The sequence below is a fragment of the Lissotriton helveticus genome, chromosome 3_1, assembly GCF_964261635.1.
Source record: "Lissotriton helveticus chromosome 3_1, aLisHel1.1, whole genome shotgun sequence".
Lineage (NCBI taxonomy): Eukaryota > Metazoa > Chordata > Amphibia > Caudata > Salamandridae > Lissotriton > Lissotriton helveticus.
This window is the reverse complement of record NC_136061.1, coordinates 1,053,619,064-1,053,641,998: the sequence shown is the minus strand read 5'-3', so window position 1 is coordinate 1,053,641,998 and position 22,935 is coordinate 1,053,619,064. Positions and strand designations below refer to the sequence as shown.

Here is a 22,935-nt window from a genome sequence, read left to right as displayed (position 1 = left end):
ACCATTATTTACAGCAACTCCGACTGAGCCAAATGAGTTGGAGTAAAGTCCATGCCAGCTGCTTCCTGGTTGTCTAGAGGAATGTCCTATAATTACCATGGTTACCGTATCACCTAAGAGCACAGGAAGTTCCCCGTTATCAGTTAGCTGACCAAAGGTTAAAGAGCACACCGGAGGAAGAGTGCAGCATGAAGGATCCACTCGCAGGTTGTACGGTAAGAAGCTAATTTAAATATATTCATTTGCATGCTTGTTTTCGGATTAGGAAGGATTTTCGCTTAATAAAACAAGACCATATTGTATTTGTCTAGTTTTGTACGTGGTGATGACATCTGTTTTTCAGGTCTTCTTTAAGTTTAGATTTCGTGAGAAAGAACTCACCTGATTGGTGATGTCTCCATCAGCCCCGTGGTGCCCATTGTTTTGTATTTGCATACTCCTGTATGAGAGGTACGACAATCAGCTTTACATATTTGCACCCCAAGAAATGAAAGTCTTTGAGCATGTGGGAGCATCATTTCCACTGCTTATTAACAGCTAATTTTAAGGAAAAGAAGCGTGTTTGTTTCCGTTTTTCTGAAACAGTTTTATTGACTGTTGGAACTGTTCATGGTATTGAAGATTTTATTGTTTGAAGACATTAGATTACAGAACATTTTTGACTTAGACTATTTACATGTTCTTGGTGGCAAGTAAGAAAGGGACTGGAGCAAACACATGAAAATGGATTTGTAAAGGTTGTAATGTGAGACAAGAATATTGAATATTTGTGCATATTTGATGTGTTGCATTTTGGCGTGCAGGTGATGCAGTTGTGTTGTTTTCTGTGCTGTTCTATTATTGTGTTGCATGTTCTGCTGTATTGTGATACACTGTGACTATCGCGTTGCGATCTATTTTGATTGTTTTCTGTGTTGTGAAATGCTATATTTTTGTTGTGTTAGTTTGCTTTGCGTTATGGCATTGTGTTGTATAATTACTTTAGAGAAGTCAACAAATGCTTCTACATCTCCAGCCTCAGCAACCCATGCCGGTAAAGTTCCTGTGAAAAGCAACCATTTCCCCACAACCTAAAATGGGAAACAATAGGCATTCCAAAACTGTAGACAATGTTGTGAATTAGCACGCCCTATGGTCACCTCAAGTGATGTGCCCCCTATTTCACCTATTTCACAGAATCACACTGATAGCAAAGGAATTGGACCTGTTGAACTTGCAAACTTTGATGCATTACTATACACACTTTAGAATAAAGTAAGCTAGTACCAAACTTAACCGTGAAAAAGAGAGCTGGTTTTGTGATCTCTTGAATGGAAACTCAGATCAGTTAGATGTTTATGAATCTGTTCGTAATTGTACTGCTCCCTATGCCAATCACCCCATATTCATCTATCTTCTAATTTTCTAAATGACAAAGAAAAACTTTTGAAAACGGACCTTCCCAGATGACACTTTTTCAATCCATTTAAAGATTTAAACCGTATTCTCTTCACAACAAAACACACTTTAACACGCGGGTATGGCCATAAATACCTTATTTATTTCTGCCAAGAACTTATAAAGGGATTCCGAATAGACATAAATGCATTTACTACTTTAGACTATTCCGTAAAGAGTGCAGAAAAATCTGCAGGTGCAAATCCCACTCAAGGGGTGGGAAGAGGGAATTCCAAGGCACTGCTGCCCTTGGAAGTTTGGGATTGGCCACAATTTTTTTATTTGGGGGCATTCCCACACTCCGATCTGACCTGTTAGCAAACTGGGAATGGTCAGAGATTTACTTAAGTCAAGGGGTGGAGTAACTCCCCTTTCTCGCCTGGGAAGGGGAACGGATCACACCCAGATTCCCATGGAATTTAAGGGAAGAGCGTTCTGGATTGGAATAATGCTGTCCCTGTGGAGAAAAATAGGAAAGCAACACTGCACATTGGCCCTTGTTCGCCAGTCCTCCTGTGCTGAATACTACGCAATTTAGAATTCTGCACAACAGAAACAGGAACCTCCAGAAAATGCCATATCACATTCCCAGTAGTACACCTTGAAACCTGTGCCTAGGGCAATTTCATGGGCATACTACTGATAAGCTTGGCGACTTCCAAAACGTGTGAAGAAAGTATGTTCATGAGGAGATATAAATATCCACCTACACTGTTATGTTTTATTGTTTAATTACCCCCTTAGTTCATTCCTCCCTCCTCAGGTGTGGAAGAAGTTAAAAGCAGTCTTCTTTATATAGTGCCAACAATGCAAAGTGATAGACATGTATCACTTTAATATCCTGGTGTGTTACGCTACTGTCTCCAAAGCCTGCAAACCATTAGAAGGATTGATGTCCAGCATGCCTCCACATCTAATTATTATGTTTGGTATTCTGCCAGGAATCGTGTTCAGTCAAGTTTGTCTTAGTCCTTTGTCCTTCCACATTGCTGAAAGCACAGACTGAAGGAATGGAAGCTGTGGTAGTAGAATAGATTGTTATTAGGATATATTGTCTTTTAGAATGTTTAGTTAGGTGTTCTCTTATGAAACTCTCTGCTCCATGCATCCATGCACTGCTTGTGTATTTCTTTGAATATCTGTATTTGTTCCATGTTCTGAAGATCAGCTTAGCTTCAGTTACACTGCTGATCTTTAGAAGGTGGAGGCTCCAATAAACTTTTTCAACTTCTTCTAGACTCTTCTTGGATCATATTATAACTACTTCATATTGGCAACGCTTTGGGATTTTTAACCTTGGACCTTGAACCTTCACCCTGGAGCATCCACACAGACAGCATTTACGATTTTCTGCATTTTAGAGGAATTTTGCTTGCACCTATATATTCTTGTGCCTCCCTGCTGCTGTTGGCACATTTTGGATTATCGTGCAAAAAGGGATTCCTCTTCGTCGGGCAAGTGTTCGTTTACTGTCTTTTACTTCAATTGGTTCAGCTGCCCGGCAGTGTACTCTTCGTATATAGTATTGTTAAAATACTTGGATTAGGGGCGAGATTTCAGTAATTTTCACGATGATTATTATAACATTTGCGAGTGTTTACGCGTTTGCATTCCGCCGAGCTGTGGTCTTTAAACACTCATTGTCCTGTTTGGAATTAAGGACAATCTTCGGAGAGATTTACTTCTCTAATTATTTATACGATTTTGGCAAAGAGACTATCATCTTATGGTGAAGATACACGCGCGTGCAGCCAGCCGCGCTGTTTGTATTTCACATATTTTATTTTTCGTGAAGGTGCTTGCGCGTTCAACCAGCCGTGCCGTATTCGTTCTACCAACATCACTTCGAGTGTTCAAGCAGAGTGTCGAACTTCAAAGAAGAGTGTCACGTCTTCTCATCCTTGCGTGTTTCAGTGACGAGCACACCTCATTACTTCCTTCAACGTCATCACGCTTGTGGTCAGCGTCCTCATGCTACTGGTGGCCATTTTGTTTATGATATTTTGGTTGCCTTGGTAACTTGCGACGATCTTCCGTTTGGGACGCTGACAAGCAGGGTTATATATTTGGTGGCTGTTTTACTGCTTTTTGGTAGATTTCATTATTATTTAATATTTACAGTAATACTTTAAATATTATTGTTTCATTTGATTAAGTTTACTTTACCGTGAGCACTGTTTGTGGCAATCCTCCGCGTCCGTTTTATTCAGGTTCCAATCAACCTAGCATGAAATGGGAAAAATGGCACAGGCAATTTAATAACTATTTGTTAGCCATTAATGGTGAAAATGTTAGTGCTAAAAGAAAAAAAGTGTTGCTTTCAAATACTTTGGGGGGTCATGCTGCGGATGTATTTGAACCTTTACCACCATCTCCTACTCCTGCAGGAATGGAGAGTGGTGATTATGATTGTTTACCTGAAGAGATAGATAGGCTTAAAAAGTGGTTCACTGAACAACCTCATATTGTTATGGAGAGATACAATTTTTATACCAGACATCAATTACTTTATGAACCGGTTGATACGTATGTTGAATGCCTAAGAGTACTAGCAGCTGAATGTGATTTTGGAGATCAAGTAGATAAATATATTCGAGATCAATTAATTATTCGTTGCTCCAACAAAAAGATTCAAGAACAACTTTTAAGACAACGCAATCCATCTTTACAAGAAACTATTCAGATTGCAAAAAGTGTTGAACGTTCTATTATTTTGTTTAATACTATAAATGTTGATAACATTGCTACAGGTGTTGCAGCTGGTAATTTAAAAGACTCAAATGCTAATCCTGCTAATTTCAGAAACAAATCTTTTAAAACTACTACCACTACACCACATACTCCAGTTAAACACTATTCTAATTCTGGAAATCTGTTCTGTAATCGTTGTGGTTCAAAGTCACATTCATTTCAATTCAGACATTGTCCAGCTAGAGGTAAAGAGTGTTTTGAATGTAAAAAGATAGGTCATTTTGGAACATATTGCCAATCTAACAAAAGATTGGCTATTTTATCTGATATAGATATTGAAGAAAAGGTGCCTTCTGAGCCAACTTTTGAGAATAAAATTCTTTCTATAACAGAAACTCATAAGTTAGGTCAAGTTTCTCACAATGAAGATGACATTCACTCTGAACCGTATGTGCTTCCCATGTGTATTATTTCTGTTGAGGGTAAAGAAATAGAGGTTATGGCAGATTCAGGTTCTCCCTATACAATTATTTCTGATTCTTTCTTTTATAAGTCATGGGAAAATAAGACGTTAGAACCCAATGATATTCGTGTGTGCGATTTTGGGGGTCAAAGAAATTGATATTTTAGGGTATTTTATTTCTGACATTACTTTCAAACAAAAAACCATATGTGGTAAGGTCTATGTTGCTGTTGATGGGCTGCAGGTATTAGAATGGAAACATCAAGGAAAGTTTAATAATACGTTGTGCCCCAATGCAAAATCACAAGTTTGTTTTGTTGAGGATTTGCAAAGTGTTAAAAATTATTCTAAAAACAATGATGATATTGCGTAAAAAGTTCTTGATGGACACAAAAACGTTTTTAAAAAGGAGTTGGGAAAAGTTAAGGGATTTTCTCACAGAATTGTATTAAAAAAATGATATACCTTTATGGCACAAGTTAAGAAATGTTCCTTTATCTGTTAGGAATGAATTGTCTGACATGATAAAAAAAATGATGTGCTGATGGGGTATTTGAACCTGCCAATGCTTCAGAATGGATTTCTCCCATAGTTTTAGTTAAAAAACAGAATGGAGACCTTGAGATGTGCACGGATTTGAGGTCGGTAAATAAACAAATTGTCATGGAATGTCATCCTCTGCCTAAGGTTCAAGATTTGTTAGCTAAACTAGATGGAATTTTTTTTTAGTACTATAGATCTCAAATCTGCATACCATCAGCTGGAGCTAATGGAGGATTCTAGAAATATTACTACCTTTATCACACCTGATGGTACTTTTAGATATATTAGAATGCCTTTTGGGCTTTCATCTGCCGCCTCAGTTTTTTCAAAGATTAATGAATTGTTTGTTTGGAGACACTGATGGCGTAGTTGCGTTTCAGGATGATATTTTAATTTTTTCTAATTCTGTTGAAAAGTATCAGGAAACACTAGACAAAGTCTTATCTGTGTTGGAAGATAAAGGTATGACTATTCGCCTTGACATGTGCAAGTTCTTTTCTCCTGAATTTGAGTATTTAGGTCGCATGATTAATGGCAATGGTATTTTTCCCAAAAAAGATCTCCTTTTGTCAATTAAAAATATGATTAACCCTCAAGACAAGGACCAACTTAAATCCTTTTTAGGATTATGCGAATACTATTCTAGATTTGTTCCTAAGTTTTCTGACATAGTTTTAGCTTTAAGCTTATTGCTCAAAAAAAGGATGCACATTTGTATGGACTAATGACCATTCCCGAGCTGTTAGTACTTTCCAAATCTGCTATCATTGGCTGTAATCCTTTATCTCCCTTTTCTCCAATTGCCCAGAACATTATTACTGTTGATGCAAGCACTACTGGACTTGGTGCTGTATTAAGTCAAATCAAAGCGTATAATGAAGTTACCATTGCTTTCACTCCAAGACCATTGTCACTTGCTGAGTCTAAGTATTCTACTATTGAAAGGGAAGCCTTAGGTTGTTCTTGGGCAGTGGAATACTTTAAAATGTATTTGTGGGGCAAATCATTCAAAATCAGAACTGATCATAAACCTTTAATTTCTCTGTTGTCTAACAATGGTGTTGGGAGAGCATCAGCCAGATAGTTTGCATTCTTGCTACACTCTATGAGTACAATTTAGAGATTATTTACATCCCAGGTTCTCAAAACATGAGAGCTGATTGTTTATCTAGATTGTAACCAGATTCTCAATGTTCCCAATCAACCTGAATGTGTTGAGGAATGTGTAGTTGCATCTGTTGATGACATGGCACTTTCTATGTCTCACCTCATTTCAAAAGAGGAATGGTCAAAAGCAATGGATTTAGATGAGGATCTCAATTTGGTACATAAATATATTGTTGAAGGTTGGCCACTTGAGAGAAATCTTTCAAAAGAACTTGCTGTTTTTTGGAAAGTTATAGATGATCTCTTGATTAATGAAAATTTGATTTTAAAAGGTGAGTTTTTGTTCCTCCAAAAACTATTAGACAAAAAATCATGTCCATTGCTCATTTAGGTCAATCCAGCACTATTTAAAAAGTTAGAGATATATGTTGGTGGCCTTATATGGACAATTGCATTATTAATGTTGTAAAAAGTGTGCTCTCTATGCTGATTCTCACAAGGTTTTGAAACCACAACATTCTGATGCAGGACAAATTGAAGTTCCTGATATCCCATGGAACAAAATTGTGATTGACATTCTTGGTCCTTAAGAAGGAATTTCTTTGCAAAAATTGTATATTATAGTAGCCATTGATTATTGTTCTAAATGGGTTGAATATAAATGGGTCACCCAAACTGATTCTTTATCTGTTGTTAAATTTATAAAAGAAATTTTCAGAAAAGAAGGTTTACCTTCAACTGTTGTTTCTGATAATGTTCCACAATTTACCTTGCATATGTTTAGTTCTTTTTTCAAAAATACCAATATAAAACATGTTAAAACTGCTTTGTATTCTCCTAACATGAATGGTCTTGTGGAAAGGTTTAACAAGACCTTAGTTGAAGGAATTCAAATGGCCATCAAAGCTCGTATTGATGTCATGTAGCGGATTTGGTTTGGTCTTATTTATGTACCCCACATTGCACTGCTAAGTTTTCACCTTTAATTTTGTTAAAAGGTAGGAAAAGCCGACAATAACTTTCTCTTTCATGGACCAAATCTTGTGAATCCAATCTACCGATTAACAAAATGTACAAACTAGCTAAACAAAACTGTAATGCTTCAAATAAAATTGTTCTTTCAAAGCATTGTCAAAGCATTCTGCTTTAAAAGTACGTGATGAAGTTAAAATTAAAATACGTGTTTTTGTTAAAAACGGGCAATCAAAGTTCTTAGATGTTTTTATTATTCTTAAAGTTGGTAAAACATCTGTTCTTTTAGATAATGATTCTTGGTGGACTATTTCAAAAGTTGCTAAAGTTAATGCATCTATTTCTAAAACATATGCATGTTCCTCTGATCCAGATTTTTCCAGTGATTTAGTTGTTTTGGAAAAAGGAATAGGACCTGTTGATGTGATTAATCCTGTTTCTTCTTCAACTTTGTCATCGCAGGTACATGTTGATAACCATACTTCTTCTCCTAGTTTGTTGACTACTTCCAAGAGACAGAAACGCTTACCAAAGAAATTTGAAGATTTTGTATTATTTAAATAATTTCTTATCATTAATTTATCCTTTATGTATTTTGAAAGGAAAGAGGATATGCGGTAGTAGAATAAATTGTTATTAGGATAGAATGTCTTTTGGAATGTTTATTTATGTGTTCTCTTATGGAACTCTCTGCTCCATGCATCCATGCTCTGCTTGTGGATTTCTTTGAATATCTGTATTTGTTCCATGTTCTGAAGATCAGCTTAGCTTCAGTTACACTGCTGATCTTCAGAAGATGGATACTCCAATAAACTTCTCTGCAACTTCTTCAAGACTCTTCTTGGATCATTTTATAACTACTTCAGAAGCTTTATTGGTGATTCATAATTTCAATGATGGAGATAATGCGTTATAAATATATATGATATTCTTAAAATATCCTTTTAAGCTAATGGTTTCAGATCTTTCAATATACTATTGTCAACTTCAGCTTCATCATTTCACTTTTTAGTATAAAGTGCAACATGGCAACAGTTCACTTTCTGCTCAGTGTTACTGCTCCCCCCGCACAGCTCCACCACTGTGTGCGGTCCCCTGAGCCCTCTACTGCAGGGTGTTCGAGGCCATCCTCCACCTGCAGGCTCCTGCCAGTGCCTCATCCCTGGTGGTCCAGTAAGAAAGCACTTTTCCTTCTCTTGCCTTTTTTCTCTTGTCTCTTTCTCTCTCTTTTGTCTTTTCCTTCTCTTGACTTTTTTCTTGTCTCACTTTTCTCTCTTTTTCTTCAATTCCCTGCGTGTTTCACTGTCGCTGCTGCCCCGCGGACCCTCCATTGTGTCCTTCCCGCTCCCCCAACCAGCTGAGGCGCCCTCCCCCTCATTTTTACTTAATGGCGGCTGATGTGTGACTGCACTGCTGGCGTGCTAAAGGAGTGCCAAAGGCAAGCCAGTTTGTGCCCCTCCGCGACCTGTGCAAGGAACCCTGGTCCTCCAACATGCCTCAGCTAGGACTCCAGCACTCTCCACGCTCTCAACCCCGGATGCAACAACTGCCACCAAACAACACCCAAGGCCCTCTCTCCTGTCTACACTGCTGTCTCATCTTCAGCCACCTTCACACCCCAACAGCAGCCCACAGTCCTTTGGACCCACCGCTCACATACCCCTCAATTGCATCCTCCTCAATGTGTACTCCCTACACAAGCACACCACAGAAATCTGGGATCTCCTCAACACCTACTCGCCTGACATCGCCTTACTCACAGAAACCTAGACCAATGTCAACCTCCGCACCCTACATCACCACTGCCATCCCAGATGGATACAAGATCCTGCACAAGGACCACCCCAATCACCCAGGGAGAGGTATCGCCATGTTGAACAAAGCATTCTCCACATGACGACCACCACCCCGGATGGCACATTGACCCCCATGATCACCTTTACTTCCAACTCCAGACCAACCCTCAAGCGCCTCTCCGCAGAACCCTCATCTACGTCTGGCCACTGTCCCTCGCATTCACAGGACCAGAACAGGAGGAAAGTCCTTCTCCCACTTCACAGCCAAGACCTGCAACGACCTCCCACTCAACTTCCGACAAGCACCCACATTGTCCCAGTTCAGAAGGGACCTCAAGACCTGGCTCTTCGGCTGACCCCCAGTCCGCTAAAGACCTCAACCTGGCCCTTCGGACGAACCCTACAGTCAGCAGAGCTGCCCACCCAGCACCTTTAGACCCATGATTGATTGATTGACTTCCTATAGAAAAATGGCATTGTATAAATGTAGATTTGTATTTAATAGTAAATATTGGTATGAGATGGGTAGGCTTTATGGATGTATTAGATTTACTTTTATAGTGAAAGCCAAAGGTCAAAATATCCTTTGATAGAAACGTTTTATCAAATGTTTTACCCATTTTAGTTTGAAATCTGTGCGCTGGTAAACATGAAAAGTGGACCATATAACTAACACATCAATGTGCTTGACTTAATAAATTGCTATTTTTGCAGTGGATAAACTATCATAGATCTTCAGTATGTTATTTGTCTCTATTCCACAATATGTAAATAAATATAATTTTAAGGTTACTAATTATTTGCTGTCTGTAAAATGGCATAACTACCTAAATATCTACTATTATTGGAAATCTAGAATAGTGCTTGCCAAACTCTGGGTCTCGATTGACTGGTGGGTCTTGAGCCAATTTTTGATGGGTTTGAAAGTCCAAGCAATGGATAAAGAGGCATTAAAAGTCTGTGTTTATCTTGTCACCTTTGTTTAGCTTTAAAGACAGAGGCAATGTCAGGCTATGTTTTCAGAGAAAATGCTTTTTTTTTAACATGGAGATTGTTGTTTCAAACTCCTCTCATTTTGCAGGAAAGAAAACTAAAGTCAATTATGTGACAATTTTCTGAGGTACGGAAAGACTGAAGGCAAAAGGAAAGGCTGTAGAATGTAATTTTTGTAACACAAAAACAATGTAATACCTGTAGGTGAACCAAAGTCCATCAGCAGTTTGGAAAGGAACATTTTTGGGGGTAATTCTGAAGTGTGATGGAAACAGAAATTGTAACAGAAACCAAACAAATCAGGACACTTTGCTTGGCGATGCACAAATGATAAATATTCAGTAAAATCCTATTTCTATATATTTTTATTTGCACGCAGTAAAGTTTTATCAGTAAAACTGTAGATCTTTGCGAATTTAGTGGCCATTTCCATGGAAAATGTGGTATGTAAATGACAGTGCGCTACCACACAATGCTTTAGTTGAATCAAAAAATTGCCTGTCTCAAATCCATTAACGCTAAGTGGGTTGCTAATGATTGTCAGTCTAAAAACTGGTTTGTGGTTTTGGCAAGCACTGTTCTAGAATATTTGGGCCAGATAACTGACTCACAAACAGTAGTATGCATATTTGTCACATTACTGTGATTTATAATAAAACATTAATCATATTTCAATGGTTCTACAAAATACTTTTTTTAAAGACATTTATAACAAATTGTTTCTTGATCAAAATCGAGGGCAGAAACATTAGCAGGAAAGGCAGAACAGAGCAGAAGAGGGCAAAAAAGAGAGTACTCAGACACTCACACACCCACCCACAGACCCACTCAGAATCATGCACCCACTCACAGACCCACTGAGACTCATGCACCAACTCACAGACCCAATGAGACACTCACGCACCCACTCACAGAACCACCTAGACACCCCCACACCCTCTCAAGGACCCACTGAGACTCATGCACCCACTCATAGACCCACTGTGAGACTCACACACCCACTCACAGACCCACTGAGAAATTCACACACTTACTCCCAGAGACTCATGCACTCACTCACAGCACTCACTCACAAACCCACTCCGAGACACATGCACTCACTCAGAAACCCACCCAGAGACTCATGCACTCACTCACAAACCTACTTAGAGACTCATGTACCCACTTACAGACCCAATCAGACACTCAAACACTCACTCACAGACTGGCTGACCCAGCGCCTCGAGACCCTCAGGGGTGAGTAGCACACTTTAAAAAAACCCTGTTTGATTGATTGATATTAAACTAAATGAGTTTGTGGTTCTACTGTAGTGTAGTTCCTATATTGCCAATAGGCACTGCGCATTGGAATAATATATCCTATAGTTTAGACGTAGGACTAAGGTCGACTAGGTCTCTATCGAATATACTAGACTTAATTGTGTGTGTGCCAGCTAGCTCAGAGGTCACTAGAAACTTTCTTGAATAAACAAGAAGGGATTTGTTTCTGACAACCACATAAACATGACAACTTTGTTTCCCAAGAATAAGAAATGTATCTCTAGAGTCGCGGAAACAATAGATAGTTTCAATCAGTCATTCGTGCATGCTTCGTTTCACCAGAGGTGCAGAGAAATAGAGAGACGGGCGTTTTCAATAAAAGGGTATTTATTGAACAGTCTTCTTTCTCATGGAGAGGAAATAAACTGCTACAATCGTAATACTGATTGCAAAGTACAATGCGTTCAGTACGAAGAGTATTTTAAAATAATACTGTAAAAGCATGATATGGTTTCTAAGCCATAAAATACATATGTAAATGTAAATGTAAATGTAGGTGTACTTATATAGCGCAAACCTGTCACCCAAAGGGGATCCTGGCGCTTGCTTAGGGAACCCGTCCTGGTATTCCCCTGTGAGAAACCCCGGCAGGGTGTCCACAAGGTGAAAGCCAGGCATCCCGACATATAATACATACATCAATAAATAAAGACTAAAAGTACTCAACTGGTGCTTCTAAAATACGCCTAACCCGGTGTACCTAACCTGGGTCTAGTACAAGGGAAGAAGTAAGTGAGGTGTAGCTTAGTTCCAGTATTCGTTTGCCAAGAATCTATCCAAGAATTCTCTAAGGGTCTAATCAGCTCCGTACCTTGGTTTTAGAATGAAGGAGGTCTGGTATCTCTCTCTCTCTCTCAGGACTCGATTTCCCAACAACCCGCAAGGGTAGCTTGGAAACACTGGAGCTGGATTTCTCATCAAGAGAAAAGACAGCGTCTCTCTCAGTGCGTCTGCTGGAGGGTCGGCTTCCTTCGGCACTTGCTGCAGCAGGGCATCGGGAAAGTAGATAGTCGAACTGCTCCAAACCACCGTGTGTTTGCCTGGGCAAGTGTGGGCATATTTATGCCTTGAAGGTGCCTTCTTTGACGTAAGGTTGAACATAATAACATCATCAAAGACTCAGTTCTTTGAAAACTCCATGAGTTCTTGGATAAATCAATATTCAAGCAAGGGGAAGTCCCTGACTGCTGAAGGCGGGTTTTTCCAAGAAATCGTTGTGGATTTTCGGAACTTGTGGAAGTAGCCCTGCCGTATTTGGACTGCATAGGCTAAGTCTAAATATGGTTTTGATTTCTATGCCTATATAAGGATAGGGTGATTTTTACCTATATATGGGTATGAATCGGGAAAATTACCCAAGGGTCCTAAATTCATATACAACACCCACTCCACTTTATTATGTTTAACATTACTAAATTCTAAGCACTAAAACATATCTAAAGCATGTGTTTACAATCCCACCCAAAATACCCAAAATGCATTTGATAAGGTTGCACACAAAAAAATGAGCTTTTGACTGTACGCATTTAAGAATAGTGTTTTCATATGAAGTAAAGCATGAAAGCATTAATACTAACTAAATCAATAATGAAATGTACATTCATGAAATGGCTCTTAATGTTTTCATTTTTGAGGACAAGGTCAAATATTGTCTCTAGGAAGTAGTCAAGAGGGAATTTCTTGTTCTCTAAGAATAGTTCTACTTTAAGCAGATTACTTTGTGCCAGAAAAAAAAAAATCAAGTTTTTTAGGAAAAAGTCAAAATTAGCCGTAGAAAAATAGAGTTTCAAAGCTTTGGAAGGATTGTTATGAAAAGTGAAGGCCAAATTTAGAGTTCATGGAACGCTGTGTGCAGATCTCAAAAGTCATTCTCGGTTTCAGGAGAAAACATCAAATCGTCTAAGCTGGCAAAGAAATCGTCTACCACAGTAGGTGAAAGTGGAACTACTTCATTAAGTAGATCAATTGTCCAGAGATGAGAAGCATCGCCATCAGCGTCAGCCGCATTAGCAATGGTCAAATCAGATGTGTGCCTGTTGTTCCTCGTACCTCACCTCCAGTTGGATTTGCTGGTGAGATCTCAATGAACGCCATCATCAGGATTGGTAGCCGTTGGGGGCAACACAACACGTGAGCCGTTACCGGACCCAGTAATGCGTCTGCATCCGTTGGTGCAACCGATGGTAGTGTTAGACAAACATCTAACACGCACTCCTCTCCACAAAGCAGGCATCGTAGAACAGGTAAGATGCAATCTTGCCAGATTGGTCTGAATGAAAGAAACCAAGTGGTATTCAGATCTCTTAAACGAGCCAAGCCAAGAATCTGTGTAATTCTGTCACAGTGCCGCATGGCTAGGAGAGTGATCTCCATGGTAGTCTGGGTATCGTCGGTGACTAGACTTGCCATATCGGAGCAGAAGAAACAAAAATAGAATTCCTGCTACGAGTCCCAAAATGAGAGGCCGGCCGCCGAACACAGAGTGCACGAAATTTTGAAAAATGCCCAGGACTGCTTCAAATGGTGCTCACAGCCCAGAAAAACTCGTCTTAAATACATGTGCAATACCGCTGGTATCAGACATGTTTAAAATGTGATCTAACATTTCTGCATAATGTACTGGGCAGTTTGTTGATAATAATGCATGTATCTCCGCAGAAGTCCTTGCAACTTGCGTATCATACGTTTCTCTAGACGAGGTCAGTGGCACAGTTTTTTGCAAAAGAATGGCTTTCATTCTGCTTAAAGTATCAATTCGTACAGAAGAGATATTCAGTGAAGGCCATAAGGCTGACTCCCTGTCTGTCTTGCTCTTGGAAACAATACTTGCATATAACAAGTGACCCTGGCTGACACACTAACTAGATACGCTTTTCCTGGCAACATGCCACAACAGCTGTGATCATTGAGCATAACGTAGCTGCCATTGGAAAGCTGCCTGAAAATTGGTTCTATCACTGCTGCTGGTGAACCGTGCAGGTGGCAAGAAAGGTTATTGGAAGAACCCTCACAGGCTCCGTGTAAATTAATACCCTGACACAAAAGTGTACCGCTTAGTGAGTTCTTACAATTTTTTCCTCTAAGAAATACTTCCTTTCCCCCACTCCAACATTTGTGTGTGTATGGTAAATTCCAGGTTGAATTAATGTATTCTTACCCAACCTTTCATACAGGCTCGCCGGTATGTGTTTTAAGCAATACTGAAACTGGAAATTCGTTACTGGTATCGTGATGGTGCCATGTATTATTCATTCCACAACTGGTTTCTCAGAAATAGTTAATGGTAATCTTTACTGTTTTTCTATGCTCAGCACCGTATAGTCTGCTCCTCTTTGTGCCAAAGAGATTTGTTTATCTGTAAGGTTAAAGACAGAAAACAATGACGTGGTATTGATTAGACGCCATGGCACGTAGCCTGAACGGAGATTTTGTGATGTCCAGCCTAGCAGCATTATAGAACGTAATTGAGACTGGCCATGTTCTAACATTAGCAAGTCCTGCTCTATTATGTCAATAGCAGATGATACAATGCTGTCCAAAGAATACATTCTGGAGGACAGAGTTGTTAACCCATTGTCCACTACAGAGAGAGCTTTCTCTAAATTAATACGATCAATTTCTCGTATTCTTTCTGCAGTTTCCATTTGTGTGATTTTCCATGCTTCATTGTAAGCAGAATATAGACCGGCATATATGAAATGTTTTTGACGTGGTTTACGATGTCCAAGTAAGAAGTCTCGTAAATCAACACCTTCTTTAAGTAAAGTTAAGTGTTGTTTAATTTCTGGAAGTGTGGATTTCTGTAGCCACTCAAGGCATAGTTTTCCTACACTGTATGTTGTAACTATCCCTGGATGTTGTCTTTGGGAATAGCTTGGGTATGGCCTAGTTACTGTGAACCCTTGTGTTTTGTTCAGGAATCTGTCTTGACAGTTATTCGTGTCTATGGGCCAGATTAACCATTTGTTCCAATCAGGATTAGTTCTGTTCTGTTGTAAAATCTGTTTTACGTCTACCTCCTTATCTGCAGTGCCATTACTGTCAGGTGTGGCTTTAGGTATCGACGGTTTATTTAAATCTTTAATCTTAGCTAAACCAAGACATGACGTTTGGTGAACAGTGTCATTTAACCCCTCCCATGCTCATGACGAGCTCAGCTCGCATGCTGGGCTAATTCCCCTGCTGTGCTGAGCGTTCCATTAAATGGGCGTGGTTGTGACGAGCTCAGCTCGTCATGAGCACTGGAGCACCGTGGCTCATGATGAGCTGAGCTCGTCATGAGCATGAGGGTGCTGTGCATGCCCCCCTGCCCCCCAGCACAGCAGGGGAATAGCCCCAGCAGCCAAGTGGTTAAAAATATTATTTGTTCTGGGATAATGCAGGCTCTGAATAAGGCTTCTAAACCTTGCACCTGGCAGTCTTTTGTGCCCCAGACAGTTTTTGTCTCAATGTTGTCTTTCCAAAAGTTAAATCCTAATGTAGACAGCTGAGCATAAAAGTTCGCAGAATAAATTTGTTTAGTATTGGTCAACATGTTTTTCATTCCTGTCTTATTCATATTTTTTAAATTAAACGTTTCTGGATTTGTGACATTAAAACCTGAGAAGTATGGAAACTTTTCATAAAATGTTTTTGAGCTGCCCTTTGGCGGCATTGGACAATATTCCCATTGATTATAAGTAAAAACATTTCTAGGGTTTGCAGATTTGTGCAAATAATGGTGACCATAATGATTAAAACAATCCATTTGTTCATAATCTGATGAACTCTCTAAGTATTCATGTTTAGTGAATTTAGCTGACATTTCTAAATCTGTCATCATATTATTAACAGTTTCAAAGTCTCAATCATCAGAAAATGTGCTGGGTGAGACAAAGTCACTCAAAGAAACCTTAAACTGGTGTAGAATCTTCAACAGTTCCACCGGGCCATAAATGTCATAATCAGTTGTGTCCCATGATATACCACCAGGTATAGGAACGGCTGTGATGTTCACTGATGACAGGTCACTTCGCTCACGATGAGATGATTTGTGAAGTTTCAGGAGCAAGTTGATGTTCTTACCTGCTGTGTCCATTGTACTGTATTTTCCATTTACCACCTGTCCCAAACTTAAAACAAGAATGATCCAAAGTAGGAGAAAAAGTACACCTAACACAATCCAAAATTCAACCCATGGTGAAACCAGATATGTATTTTCAAGTTGATGAAAGAGTTCTGTTATTTTTTCTTTGAAAGTTTTATTTGCTGGCGTAGTTTCAGGTTCACTGGGATCCTCAGAAAATGTATCAAAGTTGATGAAATAGCCAGAGGCAGTTCTTGTAATTGTTGGGATTGCATCTGGATTGTTTTGAATCATTGGAGCTGCTTCTTCCTTTGTCATATTTGTATAGTCAGAGGCTATATCATTGTAGACAGGTGTTTCTTGACGAACTGTTATTTGGGTATCAAGAGGTACAAGTTCCATTGCTTTATTGCATAGTCCCTCTTTTCTTACTGCAGGTTTATCAAAGGTGATAAGTCTTTCAGTTTGAACCTCTTGGATTGTAGCAAGATTTGGTCGTCTGCAACATCTTGGGAGTCCACTGGGCCTACTACTTATTATCGGCCATATGGTGTGGTTTGACGAGGTCAATGGACACGACTCTGTTCTCCCTTTTTCCAGCAAATGGCAGTAGTAACACTATTCTTGTTCCAGGGATTGCTAAGACAGGCACTGGTTTTCTGTAAGAAGGCCTAAATTCCTTCTTCACCGCGATATTTTCCCTGACTAGATCCCCAATCTTTGAAATCCAGACAGGTCTTGCTGGGACAGGTGTTTTTTCTTCAGTGGTCGTTGGCTTTTGTATTGTCTTACTCAGACTTCTTGTTTCATTTAAGTCCTGTAAAACAGCCACACGGTCTTTGATATCAAAGGGTTTTTGTTCTACCACTGAAGTTTGACAATCAAGATCCTGGATGATCATTCTAGTACCAAATAGTAATTCATATGGAGTGATTCCCCCCAGAAAATTTCTTGGCAGATTATTAGGACTACGTTGGACACTTATTTGATGTTTGACCCACCCATCACCCGAACCTAATACCCTTGCTGTTAAAGATTGTTTTATGTCACGTTTTTTTCTTTCCACTACCGCATTTCCCTCAGGATGGAATGGACTTGAGTACCGCAATGCAACGCCCAAGCTAGCCATGGCCTCCTTGTAAGCTGGAGAGCTAAACGCAGGATCCTGGTCAGAATATAGCGTGTCGATTGCGTATGTGCCAATAAAGACTTGCAAATCTTTTATAACAGGCCACGTCCAAATACATTTTTGCAGGAATCCACTGCGACCATGATATATTTATAGTTGCCATCCCTTTGTAAGGGACCACAGTGGTCCAGGTAAACGCACGCCAATGGTTTATCTGAAATTAGAAGGGGCGTCTGTGCATGTCGTTTCACGGTCGAGACTTTCATTTTCTGGCAGATTTCACATTCTAGAACATAGTTTCTAGTTTGTTTCCTCATTCGCGGCCACCAATATCTCTGTTTTAGTAAGGATACTGTGGCGGAAACTCCGGCGTGTGCAGAGGCGAGCCCTTCATGTGCTGCTAAAATAGTCCTAACCTATGTTCCATGTTTGGGAGTGCCCTATCCCCAACTCCAGGGATTCGAGCAAAAGGAACATTATTTGCATCAGTTATATATGAGTGCTTTACTGGAAAGCCTTTTGGGAGTGTTTTACCACTGTCTTTTATTGAGGCAGTGACAGCTTGCATTATTTCGCTGTCTATCTTTGGTTTTGAACAAGTGATTGCAGCTACGGAAGCCATGAGCACAGCTGCCTTTGCGGCTTCATCAGCCAATGAATTCCCTGCAACGTGAACCCCATCACGCTGATGACTCAGTGTATGAATCACGTGAGTCTTTTGTAGTTCTTTCTGTAATAGAACTACTTGTTCCCAAAGCATTTTATGCTTTATTGTGCCACCTTTTGCATCTTTGAAACCATTTTGAACCCAGTTCTGCAGATATTCATTGAAGGACTGACCGCAGTAATATGAATCGCACATTTTCAGTGTGGGGAATTCACGATCGGTATTTTCAAGCGCCATCTTGACAGCCTGTAGTTCAGCTCGCTGAGCTGTACCGTCTCCGAGAGATTGAGTTTTAGTGACCATTGGTCTAAATTTACCTTCGTGACAGCTACCTTTAAAAATCGCGCACGCAGCACTATAGGCTTGTTTACCCCCAATTGCGGGCTGTGCTGATCCGTCTGTATAGATTATACATCCGTAATGTTCTAGAGGTAGAATTTCGGTCGGCAGAGGACATTCTTGTTCGTATTTGAGAAATTCTTGTGTTTTCAAGTATGGGTCAAAAACGTATTCAACGTCTGTTGCAGCAAGAGAGTTAACCCATTGTATCCATCTCGGATGTAAAGCCTTAGCATTTGGAATGCCTGCTTTCATTACTGCCTCTAAGGCAGGTACAGGTGTAACGATCGTTATGCGTTTACCCTGAGCTAGAGCTCTCTCTTTTGCTACTGCAGTCTGAACCGCTGTCAGAATTTTTTCTGTAGAAGTGAATTTCATTTCAGCTTGTGTGTACAAGTGTGATTTGTAAGCTATTGGTACCGTTTCACCTTCATTAAAGGTTAGGTATGTGAATCCACATCTTCCTGGGATGATTCGGATCACAAGGTTGCGTACGTTGTCGCGTGTCTGTAATTGTGTTTTTACTAACATGTCTGTTTGTACTGAATGCAAAATTTCTGTGTGTTCTTGAGTCCAATTAGTTGATTTGAAATCAGGTTTTATTAGTTTGTAGAGAGGTTTAACCCTCTCTGCGTAATTTAGAACATAAGTTCTACCAAAATTCAGGAAACCTAGAATTGACTGTAAGTTTTTCAGCGTTTTTGGAGGTTGAAGCAGCGCACATTTCTCTGGAAAGTTTGCTGCCAGGCTTTTGCCTTCACTTGATAACTCATATCCTAAGAATAGGACGTTGAGGTGGGCAATTCGTGATTTCTTAAAATTGAATTTGTACCCTTCAGAAGCGAATCCAAGTATTATGGTGTTCACTCTCTTCAAGTGCACGTCCAAATCATCGTCTGTAAGATAGATGTCATCGAAATAAGATAATGCCTCATCATCATACTTTTGTAGTAACTCTGTTACTCTGGCTGAAAATAACCCTGGACTATTCTTGAATCCCTGGGGGAGACGGCAAAATTGTTGCCGTGTCCCCATAATTGAGAAAGCGGTCAAATGCCTGCTTTCTGGTGAAATGTTTTGACAGAAGAAACCGTTAGAAATATCTAATGAGGTTTTGTATTTTTTCCGCACAATGTTATTGATCGGTGCTGGACTGTGTGCATTTTGTACTGCAAAAGTTTTGCAACAAGAGTTTAAGTGTCTGTAGTCCAAAACTAGACAATATGTATTGTCTGGCTTGGAGACAGGAAACAAAGGATTGTTCATAGATGAGGTGCATGTTTCAATCACCCCTTGGTATTCAAGTTGATCTAAGATCTCCCTGACCTGTTTTTTAGCTTCCTGCTTAACTGGTTACTGCCTTTGTGCAGTAGGTTGATTTTTTAACTGGATTTTATGGTGAGGAGAGTCCTCATCCCAACCCACATGATTTTTTATATAATGCTGGAGCTTGGGCAACAGCCCATTTTCTGGCATAGGTGTATTTCTTATGAATTGGAATGTGATTAGAGAATGCTGGCATAATCATCTCTTCGCCATGTGGGCACTCCCTGACAAATTCAGGTGTCCAGTCCTGTTCAGCTAGAAGAATATCAGAACCCTTAGATAGCTTCTCCCAAAAGAGTGCTTTTATTTCCCTAGTTATGTCCCCCTCCATCCGGAGTGTTACTTCATATAACTTATGGGGTACACTAACCCTGGTGTCGGCAGTTTCCACTTGAATGCAATCATTTAAGTCCATTGTCTCCAGAGATGATCCATTATTATTATTATTATTATTATTATTAATTGTGTTTTATTAAGCGCAAACAACACGAAGGCCTCGTAGCGCTGTGTAAAGTCAGACTAAAGAAAACTGAACAGAAACAGTAAAAAGCAGGTTTTTAGATGAAAAGGAAAGTTTTCAGTTCCTTCCAAAATTTCAGAAGGTCAGGTTCACTGCGGAGGGTAGTGGGCAGGGAATTCCAGGCTTTTGCGGCATTCCAAGAAAAGGAGCGCCCACCCCATCTGGTGCGTCTGATTTTATTGACGGTGGCCAGGAAAGCTGTGCTAGAACGTAAGGCTCTATGGGGGAGGTAGGGAGTTGCTAAGGCACAGATCATTGTTGGTGCAGTCTTCCTCATGGCCTTGTGCATAATGCACATAGATTTGAACAGTATTCTGGCCTTAACGGGAAGCCAATGCAGTTTCCTCAAAGCCGCTGTTCCTGATTCCCGCTGACTGAGGCCCAATAAAAGACGGGCTGCAGCGTTTTGGGTCACCTGAAACTTCCTTATTGTGGAGGCAGGTGCCCCCAGATATAAGGAATTCCCATAGTCCAAACGGGACAGGATAATGGCTTGTACCATTATTCTTCGGGCTTGGGCAGGGAGAAGTGGTAGCACTTTCCTAAGCATATAGGGCTTTGGTTGGGGCGGAGGGCCCATGCAAGGGGGCCAGTCCGTCAGAGGACTAGGAATAGTTGGATTGCCTAAAATCATGAGCTCTCTTTTCTCGCCATTTAGTTTCAAATGCGAGGCAGCCATCCATTGTGCAACTGCTACCAAGCAGTTGCTAAGATTCGAAAGGGAGGGATCGGATTGGTTCATGGACACAACTAATTGTGTATCATCGGCATAGGTCACTATGTCTATGCCGAATGAATACACTATGTCAGCAAGAGGTTGCATATAAATATTAAAAAGGGTGGGGCTCAGGGCAGAGCCCTGAGGCACCCCTTGATCTAGGGGCCAAATTTTTGAGTGGGTATTGCCCTCTACAACCTCAAAGGAGCGATTCTCCAGAAAAGACTGAAGCCAGTCCATGGCCTTCCCTGAGATTCCTATTTGGCCAAGGCGGTGGAGGAGGATGCTGGTATTAACAGTGTCGAAGGCGGCACTAAGGTCAAGCAGCATAATTGCTGTAGTGCCGCCTTGATCCATCTCTTTCCTGGATTAAGATCGGGCGAGCTATGTTTACCTCTGCTGCGCTGTCTAGCATTGTCTGGGCCCACTCCCCGTTCTTGAGTTGGGTCCTCAAGAACCTCGGCATGTCTGATCCTTAGACTTGCTACCTTCTTTTTGGAAAATTGGCTTTTCTTATTTTTTGGAACATATTCTGTTCGTCTTTGGACTTCACACGTTCTTCTTTCTGTTCTGATCGTCCTCTTCTCTCGGATTTCTGCGAGGAATCTGAAAGGTACGAGAGGAACGTGTATCAGTATCTTGATATCTATCAGGTTTTCTCAAGTTATCCCTATTTCTTAGGTTATTTCTCATTTCAGAGGGCTCCTTTTGAGGAGACCTTCCTCAGGACTCAGAACGCTTCTCTTTAGGAAGTGTCTGTTTAGTGTTTTCCCACTTCTTTTTAGGAGTAGTGAGATTATTTAAAAAAAAACTTTTTCAGGATTTTCAGTTAGTTGGGGTTTTACTGGTTTCCCATCCAAACTATCTCTACCTAGTTCTTCATAGGATTTTTCAATAATTCTGGCAAGTTCATATGGTTGCTCTGTTATATCAGTTTCTTTTAGTTTTTGGCGGATTGCCACGGATGCTGCTTCACCTTTTATTGCAAACACAACAGTGATGGACAGAATGTGGATCAATGTCACACATTCACGCCAGTCCAAAGATCTGGGCCCAAATCCATCGGTTTTCCACTCCACACCACCCTGGGTTAGACAATGGCGATATGCAAATCAGCGCTGACCCTGTGCCCCATGGGAACAGTCCAGTCCGAACTACAAAAGCCATGTCCTTCCCAGAACGGAAACAAGCATCCGAGGACCGGCCCGGTTTCGAGGTAACACCTCTCATCAGCCCGGCTAGCTTGATTCCAGTGGTGTGGAGTGCCTGGGACTCACGTCTGAGCATCCCCAGTACACTTAGAGTAGGGCTGAAGACCTCGGAAGCTTGTTTCCGGTTCAGGGAAGGCATGGCTTGGCAGTTCGGGCTGGACTGTTCCCATGAGGCACAGGGTCAGACTGATTTGCATATAGCCATGTCTGAACTGGGGTGGCAGAGTGGGCTAAAGAACGGTGATGGATCAAACCCAGATCTTTTGACTGGGTGTGAGTGTTTGATTGATTCAGATGCTCCGTCCATCACCACCCCCTTTTGTACCGCTTCACCTTTTATGTCGGCTAATAGTATAGCCGAGACCTGTTTGAAATATTTTAGTAACTTCATACCAAGATTTAAGGCAGGTTCTGGTCCGTATTCATTTTGAATCTGTCTTAGGACGTCTGGTATTACCGCCATGGACGGAACACCATGTGTTTTTGTGTAGATTGAAGCAAAGACTGTACCCCAAGTGTCACAGTCTTCTACGTGTGGTGCAATCCCCATTGGTAAACAGATTGTCAGAATCCTGTGTTTCTCATGAGGCGTGCTATCAGGAATACTGCCTCTATTTGAGTAATTTTTTGAGCTAACC

The 22,935-nt window shown here is 40.5% G+C and overlaps 1 protein-coding gene across 2 annotated transcripts in view; it reads left to right on the top strand.

Moving 5' to 3' along the window:
* The first annotated feature begins 141 nt into the window (after positions 1 to 141).
* Positions 142 to 22,935, top strand: part of NOSTRIN (nitric oxide synthase trafficking) — a 743,535-nt gene continuing 720,741 nt past the window's right edge. The window contains exon 1 of one of the 2 annotated variants that reach the window (XM_078681620.1): positions 142 to 215. In XM_078681620.1, coding sequence (XP_078537746.1) covers positions 189 to 215 — 27 coding nt within the window. In that variant the 5' untranslated portion in view covers positions 142 to 188. The remainder of the gene's footprint in view (positions 216 to 22,935) is intronic. The other variant, XM_078681621.1, reaches the window with a different exon arrangement.